This window comes from Bos indicus x Bos taurus, chromosome 18 (assembly GCF_003369695.1).
Source record: "Bos indicus x Bos taurus breed Angus x Brahman F1 hybrid chromosome 18, Bos_hybrid_MaternalHap_v2.0, whole genome shotgun sequence".
NCBI lineage: Eukaryota > Metazoa > Chordata > Mammalia > Artiodactyla > Bovidae > Bos > Bos indicus x Bos taurus.
The window spans coordinates 1662612-1675274 of NC_040093.1; the positions used below are offsets into that span (position 1 = coordinate 1662612).

Here is a 12663-nt window from a genome sequence, read left to right on the forward strand (position 1 = left end):
GTGTTACAACTAAGACCCGACACAGTGAAATAAACCAAGATGTACAAACTCACTGGGTGGTGGGAAGGCGCTAAGAGCTGTTAGGAAAAGGGTTTGGGGCGGATGTCTGGCCTGTAACAAGCACTGGATAAAGAGGAAAGGTGCTGTGATTGATTCCCTTTCCCTCTCTCCTCCTGACCCTGACTCCTGAGGGGGAAAAGTCTGCAGCCCTCCTCCTGGAGACACCTTTGCTTCTATGACCCTGTTCACACCCCGTTCTTTGCTAACTTCTCTCCCCTCTTCATCAAGGACTATGCCAAGCACTCAGGTTGCTTGTTGTTGTTCAGTCACTAAGTCGTGTCTGACCTCTGCGACCCCATTGACTGCAGCATGCCAGGCTTCCCTATCCTTCACTAACTCCCAGAGTTTGCTCAAACTCATGTCCATTGATGTGAATCATCTCATCCTCTGCTGTCCTCTTCTCCTTCAGTCCTCAATCTTTCCCAGCATCAGGGTCTTTTCCAACGAGTCACCTCTTCACTCTATATCCATTCTGCTCTTTAATAAATAAATAAATAACAAACCCTGATTTTGTTCCAGATGGCAATGGGTTCAGTTACAAGTACCTTTCACCCCAGAACTCCCCTGCAGCTGCATGAATGGAGCAGGCAAGCCAGTTCTGGCCAATGAGACAAGGGCAAAAATCGTCTTGGCATTCCTTCTTGAATAAAAAGCAGAGCTTCATTAGGAGGAGGCACTTGGCCTTCCCTTCTACTTCCTGCCTGGAACATGGGTGTGAGGCCTGGAAGTGCAATAGCCATCTTGTGACCACGAGGAAGACAGCCTTCCACTATGAAAGGAGAAGAAGAAAGAACAGAGGAACTCAGGGCTTTGGTGAAGTTACTGAGCCATGAGAGTCCATCACAAGTTAGAGAAGACAAAATTAAGCCCTGAGTCACTTAGGCAGGAAAAACTGTGGTAGGTTTTCTCATGTGTGCAATTGAGACACGACTAAATTGACATTGCTCCCAGCAGAACTCAAGCACAGAGGACGTGGAGGGCCTTCATCCGCCTTCCTCACTAACTTTCCTCCCCAGAAAAGTCAGCTCAGGTCACAGTCCAGCCACCACCAGTGTGTTCCAACTTCGGCCCCAATCTCAATCCCCAGACCCAGCTCCCAAATGCCGCTGCCTGAGGCTCCCAGACCTCTTGTGCTCAGGTCACCGCCTGTTTCTCTCTGCCCACAAACAGACTTCTGCTCCTGATCCCTATTCGGGGTCCTGGTTACCATCCAACCACCCCATAAAACAGGGTCGGCCTCATAGGCCACTTTGATCTGCCCTTCGCAGCTCTGAGCCTCAAATCCCGCATCTCTAAACTGAAATGATTACAAGACATGTTTCTCATGGGGTGTGGTGAGAGTTACATCACACCACTGGGCCTCCAGCCGCTTTCCCGGGAAGAGAATGTGCTGACCGAGTGAACGCACAGATCCAGGGGGGCTTAGCAGTTAATCATGACCTTGGACACAGCTGCCTGGATTACACGTGTGTGCACATGGCTTTTGGCAGATTTCGGTTGTTCTTAGTTTAAAACGACTGGCCGCCTCTGTGGGCCTTGGAGAAGCGAGAGGAAGCGGCGCTGAGATGGAATTGACACAGTATTTGCATTCGGGTTACGTGCCAAATGGTGTTCTGAGGACTGGGGGGTAAAACAGTGAACACGTGGTCAAAACCCCTAACACTATTATTTTTTTTGGTGGAGAGAAAAGTCCACTATATTTCAGAGATGGTGGTTGTTACTGTTGTTGTTGTTCAGTCGCTCGGTCATGTTCGACTCTTTGAGACCCCATGGACTGCAGCACATCAGGCTCCCCTGTCCTTCACCATCTCCTGGTGTTTGCGCAAACTCATGTCCACTGAGTTGGTGATGTGATCCAACCATCTCCTCCTCTGTGGCCCCCTTCTCCTCCTGCCTTCAATCTTTCCCAGAATCAGGGTCTTTTCCAATGAGCCAGCTCTTCGCATCAGGTGGCCAAAGTATTGGAGCTTCAGCTTCAGCATCAGTCCTTCCAATGAATATTGAGGGTTGATTTCCTTTAGGGTTGACTGGTTTGAATCTCCTTGCTGTCCAAGGGACTCTGAAGAGTCTTCTCCAACACCATAGTTCAAAAGCATCAATTCTTCAGCGCTCAGCTTTCTTTACAGTCCAACTCTCACATCCATACATGACCACTGGAAAAACCATAGCTTTGGAGAAGGTGAATTCATGTCCAAATGCTGACTCCTCCACTGATGACCATGGAGCAAACAGGGGGAGTTTCAGGGGTGCAGAGGTGGAGGGAGAGGCCACATGCAGGTGCAGCACAGTCAGCCTTGACAGCCATCTTTCTTCTTTAACCTCTTATTTTCTACTGGAGGAGAGCTGATGAACAGCGTTGTGACAGTTTCAGGTGAACAGCGAAGGGACTCAGCCCTACACGTAGACAGATCCATTCTCCCCCAAACTCCCCTGCCATCCAGGCTGCCACGTAACACTCAACAGAGTTCCCTGTGCTCTACAGTAGGTCCTTGTTGGTTTTCCATATCCCACACTCTCTAACTCTCCCGTTCCCCCATCCTTCCCCCTTGGCAACCGTAAGTTCATTCTCTGAGTTGTATAGAAAATCTTGAGAGGGAAAAAACAAGAAAATGTCAGAAGCTATTGACCCTATGGAAGTGGAAAGGACTATTACAGCTTTTCTTTCTACATTTCTGATATAGTTTGAGGTTTATCAACAATTGCATATTATATTTTTAATTTTAAAAATTCTTAAAAAACAACTTTAAGAAACTATTGTAATCATACCACCCTTATATAAGTAATTTTAGCAATTTATACATGAATCTCTCTGTCTTTACACACACACACCAATGATATATATAAGAATTTAAATAAGAAATTTATAATAAATGTTATTACATATTAAGCTTTATGTATTGTATGTGCATATATACACATACATACATCTGTGTGTGTGTATATATATAATGTCTGATAGAGATACACATGTGTATAATATTGGATAGATGGATGTACATCTATAAAATACTAATATTGGACCTAGAGATTGCCATACTGAGTGAAATAAGTCAGAGAAAGAGAACTATCATACGGCATCACATAAAGGTGGAATGTAAAAAAAAATTGTACAAATAAACTTATTTACAAAACAAAAGCAGAGTCAAAGATGTAAAAATCAAACCAATGGCTACCAGAGGGGAGGAGGGGAGGGATAAATTGGGAGGCGAGGATACACTCTGTTGCTGTTCAGTCGCTCAGTTGTATCAAACTCTTTGCGACCCCATGGGCTGTAGCCCACCAGGCTCCTCTGTCCGTGGGATTCTCCAGGCAAGAATCCTGGAGTGGGTTGCCATGCCCTTCTACAGGGGACCTTCCCCGCCCAGGGACCGGACCTCGGCCCCTGCGTCTCTGGCAGGTCACTCACCACTGAGCCCCCTGGGAGGCCGGCGTCTGGTAGTGTGTTCCTGCTAGCCCAGACTCCTCATTTGGCCCTCCCCGGCTCCAGGCTATCCCCCACAGCGTACACAAAAGAAGCTAACACAACAGTGTAAAGCAATTTTACTCCAATTAAAAAAATAAAATAGCGGTTAAGGGGTTCCCTGATGGCTCAGTGGTTAAAAAAAAAAAAAAAAATCCGCCTGTCAATGCAGGAGACACGGGTTTGATCCCTGGTCTGGGAAGATCCCACAGGCTGCGGAGCAACTAAGCCCATGCGTCACAGCCACTAAGCCTGTGCACCAGAGCCCGGCAGCTGCAGCTACTGAAGCCTGAGCGCCCGGGAGCCCATGCTCAGCAGCAGAAGTGCCCATAATGAGAAGGCCCTGCACCGCAGCTAGAGAGCAGCCCCGCTCACCACAGCTAGGGAAAGCCCCGGTGCAGCAGTGGAGCCGGCACAGCCGAAATAAAACAAACACAATTTACAAACTCAAACCACCCCAACTCCTCCCTGTCCTCCATCCGCCATACTCAGAGCTGTCATGTCTCGTACGCCTAACTGTGGCTCCCACGTCCCCCACGCTTGCCGTTTTCTCACACACGTTTTCCGTCTCTCCCACTGAGACACCGCCTGTGTCACAGAACGCGAGTCCACCCCACCCTCAGTTCTCTCCATCCACCCCGACCCCCATCTCAAGGACACGCTCCTGAAATGCACATCTGACTCGGCCATACACAGGCTTAGAAACGTTTCTTCAGTGATGAGACACAGAGATGCTAACTGCCAATGCTAAGACAAAAGAATGAACAAAAACAAAAGTTTTCTCGTATATTAATGTGTAAATGTGGGGAATCTAGAAAAATGATACTGATGATCCTATCTGCAAGGCAGAAATAGAGACAAAGAGGAAGCGAAGAAGCATCCGGACACCAAGGGGAAGCGGGGTTGGGATGAGCTGGGAGACTGGACTGACACGTGTCCACTATTGACTCCGCATATAAAACAGGTAACTAAGGAGAACTGACTGTAGAGCTCAGGGACCTCTACTCAGTGCTCTGTGGTGACCCAAACGGGAAGGAAGTCCAAAAAAGGGACATCTGTACACGTGTGGCTGACTTCACTGTGCTGCACAGCAGAGACTAACACAACACTGTAAAGCAACGAGAGTTCAATACAATTAACTTTTCACACAGCTGCTGACTCAGGACTGAAGAGCACAGGGGTCTCTGGCTCCAGGCACGGGTGCACCCAGGTCCCAGCGATCCATCTCTCCCATCTCTGGCCTTCCTTCCCCAGCAGGAGTCATCCCCAATCCCTTCCACAAACACCCCAGGGCTGGGCCTCCTTTCCCAGCTGGAGTCACGTGTCCATCCTGGAGACAGTTACAGTGGTTTCAACTGACCGGTTAGAAGCCAAACGACTGGAGCTTCGGCTTCAGCATCAGTCCTTCCAGTGAACACCCAGGACTGATCTCCTTTAGGATGGACTGGCTGGATCTCGTTGCAGTCCAAGGGACTCTCAAGAGTCTTCTCCAACACCACAGTTCAGAAGCATCAATTCTTTGCTCTGCTTACTGGAGCCAGGAAACTCCCTGTCTTGGACTGAACATGCCTGAGTTGTTTTTGTCTCCCAAGCCCTCCCAGGCCAGCTGTGCCCTGCCTGTCTACAGAGCCCCCAGGGGTGCTGACTAAAAACCTCATCTGGGGGGAGGGCTCGAGGTGAAGCGAAGCAGGGGTCTTTCTCCTGCAACCAGGGGTGTCCTGCGCGACCACCCCGAAGGAGCTGCTTTCAGAGCAACGCACCTTCATTGTTTGGTCGCTCAGCTGTGTCCGCCTTTTGCAATCCCATGGACCGCAGCCCGCCAGGCTCCTCTGTCCATGAGATTCTCCAGGCAAGAATACTGGAGTGGGTTGCTGTTCCCTTCTTCAGCGGTTTTTCCCGACTCAGGGATCAAACCCCAGTCTCCTGCACTGCAGACAGATTCTGTACTACTGAGCCACCAGGGAAACCCTTTCATTTACACTTAACAGACCCATCTTTACTTTTTACACACCATTGCTTCCACTTCACACAATCCTTTATTGTTTTATTGAAGCACAGTTGATATACAAGATTACACTAGCTTCAGGAGCGCAGTAAAGTAATTCAAAATTCTATAGATTATAGGCCAAAGTTACTACAAGATAATGGAGATCAATGTTATGCCAGCTGATGTGAAGAACTAACTCAATGGAAAAGGCCCTGATGCTGGGAAAGACTGAGGGCAAGAGGAGAAGGGGATGACAGAGGATGAGATGGTTGGATGGCATCATCAACTCAATGGACATGAGTTTGAGGAAACTCTAGGAGACAGTGGAGGACAGAGAAGCCTGGCGTGCTGCAGTCCATGGGGCGGCCAAGAGTCAGACACGAGTTAGTGATAGAACAACAACAGGATAACATATAATTAAATACAAAATAGAATGCTGGGACTTACCTGGAGGTCCAGTGGCTAAGGGTTCCCAGGTGGCTCAGTGGTAAAGAACCCGCCTGCCAATGCAAAAGACTTGGGTTTGATCCCCTGGGTCAGAAAGATCCCCTGGAGAAAGGAAGAGCAACCCAGGGAAACAGATGGGGAAACAGTGGAAACGGTGTCAGACTTTATTTTTTGGGGCTCCAAAATCACTGCAGATGGTGATTGCAGCCATGAAATGAAAAGACACTTACTCCTTGGAAGGAAAGTTATGACCAACCTAGATAGCATATTAAAAGCAGAGACATCACTTTGCTAACAAAGCTCTGTCTAGTCAAGGTTATGGTTTTTCCAGTGGCCATGTATGGAGGTGAGAGTCGGACTGTGAAGAAAGCTGAGCGCCAAAGAATTGATGCTTTTCAACTGTGGTGTTGGAGAAGACTCTTGAGAGTCCCTTGGACTGCAAGGAGATCCAGCCAGTCCATTCTGAAGGAGATCAGCCCTGGGTGTTCATTGGAAGGACTGATGCCAAAGGTGAAACTTCAATACTTTGGCCACCTCATGGGAAGAGGTGACTCATTGGAAAAGACTCTGATGCTGGGAGGGACTGTGGGCAGGAGGAGAAGGGGAAGGGGATGACAGAGGATGAGATGGCTGGATGGCATCACCGACTCGATGGACATGAGTTTGAATAAACTCCGGGAGTTGGTGATAGACAGGGAGGCCTGGCATGCCGCGATTCATGGGGTCACAAAGAGCTGGACACGACTGAGCGACTGAACTAAACTGAGAGTATTCTTACCTGGAGAATCCCATGGACAGAGAAGCTAGCAGGCTACAGTCCACGGGGTTGCAAAAGAGTCACACAGCTTAGCAACTGAACAACAAACAGTGGCTAAGGCTCTGCGCTGCCAGTGCACGGGGTTGGGGTTCGATCTCTGATCGAGGAGCTACATCCCTCACACTGCAATTGAGAGTTCATATGCCACACCACATGCTGCAACTGGGATCCAGTGCAGCCAAAGAAATAAACAAATATCAGAAAAGAGTACAGTGCTACATGTAACAACCATATATATTATGGTATATGAATGTTATGTTCACTTAACCATATATGTGAACAAGGCCTGAGCATACAGCTATGTAATCATCCATGCTAAGAACACAGAATAATCTCACCACTGAGCGCCCATCATCCTTCCTGGAGAATCTGCATTTCAGCTGACCCCGTGGAACAGCACTTGGTGGGAAGAAGCTGGCGGGGAGACGATTATCAGGCAACTGAAGATTTATTTGGAGTCTGGAATCTGGGGCTGCAGCATGTCAACATCTTCCAGCAAAAGCTAGTGGAAGCTCGTCTCCTGCGTGCCCGGGTGACTGTCCAGGGGAGAGGAAGACCCTGCATTATTCCCAGTCATTCTTTTGTGTGCGTCTGTGCTAAACCGTATCTGACTCTCTGCGGCCCCAAGGACTGCAGCCCGCCAGGCTCCTCTGTCCCATGGAGTTCTCCAGGCAAGAACACTGGAGTGGGTTGTCATGCCCTTCTCCAGAGGATCTGCCCTACCCAGGGACGGAACCCGCATCTCCTGCATTGCAGGCGGATTCTTTACCACTGAGGCACCAGGGAAGCCCAATAAATTCATTTAACTTGACACATTAGGCCTAATTCTGGCATTTTCCACTTCCCGCTGCCTTAAACAGTATTTTGAATGGTCTCTCAGTGTGGGGATCCCCGCCCCTGCCAAGGGCTTTCCTAACCCCAGGAGGATGCGCCTTGGTGACAGTAGGGTGGGAATGGGGAGAGGTGTGCTGTTTAATTGCAAAGTGGTCGAAGGGTCACAGTGAAATGGGAACCCCGGGCGCCTCTCTGGGAAACGGCCTGTCTCCGGCAGTTCACCTCTCTTCAGCCCTTCTCCCCCGCGTGGAGGGTGTGCACGCCTCCGGGGTCACAAGGAACCTAATTGGAAGGCCAGGGCTCTGCTGACCTTCGGGTCTCCGGTTCCTCTGGGAGCCTCCAGCCCTCTGGCCCCTCTGCTCTCTCGGGACACTCCCCGGCGGCGGCCGCAGACTGCGGGGCGCCAGGAGCCTGCTCTCCTTAATCCTCCAGCTGGGGCTGGAGGCCCGTGGAGGGGCCGGAGGAGGACCCGTCCCGCCCCGCGCCACGCCGTCCCCACCGAGGGGCACTGCCCCAGCACTGACATCCCAGGGCACGACTTCTCTGCTTTCTTCCGGGTTTCAACTTTTTAAACAAGTTTTTATAGTTGCTTTACTATGTTGTGTTAGTTTCTGCTGCGCAGCAAAGTGAATCAGTTATACGTATACTTGTATCCACTCTTTTTTGGATTTCCTTCCCATTTAGGTCACCACAGAGACATCAAGAACCTCAGATATGCAGATGATACCCCTCTAATGGCACAAAGTAAAGAGGAACTAAAGACTCTCTGGATGAGGGTGAAAGAGGAGAGTGGAAAAGCTGGCTTAAAACTCAACATTCAGAAAACTAAGCTCATGGCATCACTTCATGGCAAATAGATGGGGGAAAAGCGGAAGCAGTGACAGGTTTTCTTTTCTTGGGCTCCAAAATCACTGCAGATGGGGGCTGCAGCCATGACGTTAAAAAATGCTTGTTCCTTGGAAGAGAAGCTTTGCTAAACCTAGACACCACTTTGCCAACAAAGGCGCTTACGAAGTGTGCTGCTGGAGGAGACTCTTCAGAGTCCCTTGGGCTGCAAGGAGATCAAGCCAGTCAACTCTAAAGGGAATCAGTCATGAACATTCAGTGGAAGGACTGATGCTCAAGCTGAAGCTCCAATACTTTGGCCACCTGATTCGAAGAGCTGACTCACTGGAAAAGACTCTGGTGCTCAGAAAGATTGAGGGCAGGAGGAGGAAGGGGCGGCAGAGGATGAGATGGTTGGATGGCATCACTGACTTGATGGACCTGAGTTTGAGCAAGCTCCGGGAGTTGGTGATGGACAGGGAGGCCTGGTGTGCTGCAGTCCATGGGGGTCCACGGAGTCGGAGATGATTTATCAACTGAACAACAAGTTGCTTTACAATGTTGTGTTAGTTTCCGCTGTACAGCAGAGTGAACCAGCCGTATGTACACATATCTCCCCTCTCTCTTGGATTTCCTTCCCACCCAGGTCACCGCAGAGCACTGAGTAGGGTTCCCTGAGCTCTACAGTCGGTTCTCATCAGCTATTTTACACACGTATCAATAGTGCACATGTGTCAATCCCAGCTCATCCCACCCCCGCTTCCCCCTTGGTGTCAGAACATTTCTTCGCTTCCTCTGTGTTTCTATTTCTGCTTAGCAAATAGGTTCTTCTGTGCCATTTTTCTAGATTCAACATATATGTGTGATTTTTCTCTTTCTGACTTACTTCACTCTGTATAACGGTCTCTAGGCCTACCCACAGCTCTGCAAATGTGTATATACAATGGAGTATCACTCAGCCAAAGGACAGAATGTCTATACCAGTGAGGGTCTGGGAGGTGTAGCCTGGTGAGGGAGGGAAAGACAGTGTCACTCTTTCCATGTCCAGGAGTGGAGGATCCCTGACCCTAGGAATGCTTCCTCACTCAGGAAGGAGTGAGCACAAGCCCTGTGAAGTGTTTCCCCATCCAGGAAAGCTAGGGCCTCTGCCTCTGCTCCTGTCCCCTTCTGGGGCCCAAGACCCAGTAAAGTTTGTCCCCCGGGCCACTGGGGCTTCCCTGGTGGCTCAGACGTAAAGAATCCGCCTGCCAGTGCAGGAGACCCGGGTTTGATCCCTGGGTTGGAAAGATCCTCTGGAGGAAGGAACGGCCACCCGATGCAGTATCTTTGCCTGGAGAATCCCACAGACAGAGGAGCCTGGCAGGTACAGTCCATTGGGCTGTAGAGTGGGACACGACCGAGTGACTCACACTTTCACTCTCTGCATTTGACCACAGGCCATGAGAAGGATCAGGCCGGAGCAGGCACTTCCCCCAGCCTCCCTGCCGTCCCGCCGCACACAGCCTCAGCTTCCACTGCCCTCCTGCAAACTGGGGAAGGGGAGCAGTGAGCCGGCTGGGTCAGGAGTGTCTCACCTGGCTCACCCTGCATATCAGAGGGCAAGAAGGCTCCCGGGTTCCAGCCCTGGCACAGAGCCCTCTGGGGCCCACGTATTAAGACAGAGATGGGCAGGGGCCCCCAGAAGCCCCGCTCTCCCTCTGTGGTGCTCACCGGAGGGATTCAGAGACCCTACCCGAGACAGCCAGGTGTGAACTATAAATGACATTCTAACTGACATCAACAAGGGAGCATGCACGCCTCCAACAAAGACCCAACCTGCCTTGGCCCCGGGCACTGAGCCGAATCCTGGGGAGTCTTGGGAGCCGAATCCTGGAGGGTCTCGGGAGTTTGTGCAGAGGTGTTCCTTTCCCCCTGGGGCGGGGGTGGAGGAAGGAGTAGGGACTCTGACTAAGGCAAGATCATTCTTTAAGTGAATGGAGAGAGGCAACTGTGGTCTGAAAAGTGAGTGAAAGTGTGGGTCGCTCCACCACGTCCGACTCTTTGTGACCCAAGGACTGCAGCCCGCCAGGGTCCTCTGTCCATGGAACTCTCCAGGCAAGAATACTGGAGTGGACTGTCATGCCCTCCTCCAGGGGATCTTCCCAACCCAGGGACTGAACCTGGCTCTGCTGCATTGCAGGTGGATGCTTTACCATCTGAGAGGACGGGTTCATGGACAGGATGCCAAAACCACAGGCAACAAAGGCAAAAGGAGACAAAGCAGGACCACAGCCAAACAGAGGCAGACACGAGACGTAAACGGACGCACACCAAAGGGGACAGACGGGGTGGGAGGAGTCGGGGGCCGGGGCTGACACACACCGACTACTGACGCTGTGCACAGAAGAGGTGACCAACGAGAACCTGCCGCACAGCACGGGGAGCTCTACCCAGCGCTCTGTGCGACCTGAACGGGAAGGACATCCACAAAAGAGGGGACATGCGTATATGGATGGCTGATGCATTTTGCCTTACAGCATCCTAAAACAACTACACTCCCATAAAAATTAATTAAGAACTTGCCTTCCAATGCAGAGGACACGAGTTTGATCTCTGGTCCAGGAAGGCCCTTAGTGGCACAGCAACTACGTCGGGAGGCCACCACTCCCGAAGCCCATGAACCTAGAGCCTGTGCTCTGCAACAACAGAAGCCGCTGCAATAAGAGGCCCTGGCACTGCAACCAGGGAGCAGCCCCCAGCACCACAACTAGAGAAAGCCCGTGCGCAGCAAGGAAGACCCAGTGCAGCCAAAAATAAACAAAATGAACAGGTGGTGGGTGGCGTGGGAGAGAATGGATCCATGTATATGTACGGCTGAGTCCCTGTGCTGTTCACCTGAAACTATCAAACTCTGTTAATCAGCTATACCCCAATACAAAATAAAAAATTAGAAGTTTAGACAAAATTTTAAAAATGAAAATAAAAAGATCGAATGTGATTAATTTTAAAAATTATCCATCATCAGGCAACATAGAGATAATGACTCTTAAGGTTTGGGGATATTTATTCCATTATTGTTTTCTATGCATACTTATCTGTCTGTCTGTCTACCTACCTACTCTGACTTTGTCATCAGAAACCACACCGTGCCTGAAATCACATATCAGATCGCTGTTGCTCTCAACGCTGGCCCTGGTCTCCTTAGGTCTTCCCGCCCCCCCGCCCCCCATACAATTCTGTGACTTATTGGCACATTCAGTTCACAGCACCTGACCACAGCTCCTCCTGATCTAATTTAAATTCCATGGTCCATTCTGACAATAACTGTTAGTGTTCATCGCTCTGGAACAAATTACTACAAACTTGGAGTCTGGAAACGATGCCCACAGATCACCTGACCGTTGTTGTATAGGTCAGAAGTCCAGGCAGCCTCCACCGGGTCTCACAAGGCTGAAGTCAAGGTGGGGCTGGGCTGGGTTCCCCTGCGGAGGCTTCGGGAAAGAACCCACTGCCATACTCTTCCTTCACTGTTACTGGGTTTTACTGGTTGTGGTGGCCATTCCCTGTCCCAGAGGTGGATCTCCCCACTAGTCAAGGCTTCAGATGACTGGAAACAACCCGACATCTTTGTTTTTTCTTTAAAAAAAAAAAACTGCTAAAATACACATAACATTAAATTAACCATCTTAACATTTTTGTTTTTGGCCACATACGACGGCATGTGGGATCTTAGTTTCCTGAGCAGGGATCAAACCTGGGCCACCTGTAGTGGAAGACGAACTCTCAACTCCTGGACCACCAGGGAGGTCCCTAGTTTAACCATTTTTAAGTGTACAGGTCAGCAGTGTTTAATACGCTCATAATGTGGTATAACTGTCACTACCATCCATCTCCACAACTCTTTTCATCTTGCAAACTGAAACTGTCCCCATTAAACACCAACTCCCCACCCTCCCTCTCTGAGGCCCTGCAAACCACCACTGCACCTTCCATCTCAAGGAATTTACAACTCCAGAGACCGCAGATACTCGGACGACACCACTCTAATGGCAGAAAGCGAAGAGGGACTAAGAGCCTCGAGAGAGGAGCGTGAAAAAGCTTGCTTAACACTCAACATTCAGAAAACTAAGATCATGGCATCCGGTCCCATCACTTCATGGCAAATAGATGGGGAAACAGTGGAAACAGTGACAGGTTTTCTTTTCTTGGGCTCCAAAATCACTGCAGATGATGACTGCAGCCATGAAAGTAAAA

The 12663-nt window shown here is 49.9% G+C and overlaps 1 protein-coding gene across 3 annotated transcripts in view; it reads right to left on the reverse strand.

Annotated features, from left to right (window-relative positions):
- The window catches only part of LOC113875557, a 196911-nt gene that overhangs the window by 154915 nt on the left and 29333 nt on the right, over positions 1-12663 (reverse strand). Inside the window, exon 2 of one of the 3 annotated variants that reach the window (XM_027514058.1) lies at positions 6767-7307. The exons of the other annotated variants lie outside the window; for them this stretch is intronic. Within the exon in view, the coding sequence (XP_027369859.1) occupies positions 7274-7307 (34 nt within the window). The 3' untranslated portion in view covers positions 6767-7273. Of the gene's footprint in view, positions 1-6766; positions 7308-12663 lie in introns of those variants that run through there. 3 annotated transcript variants of the gene reach the window in all.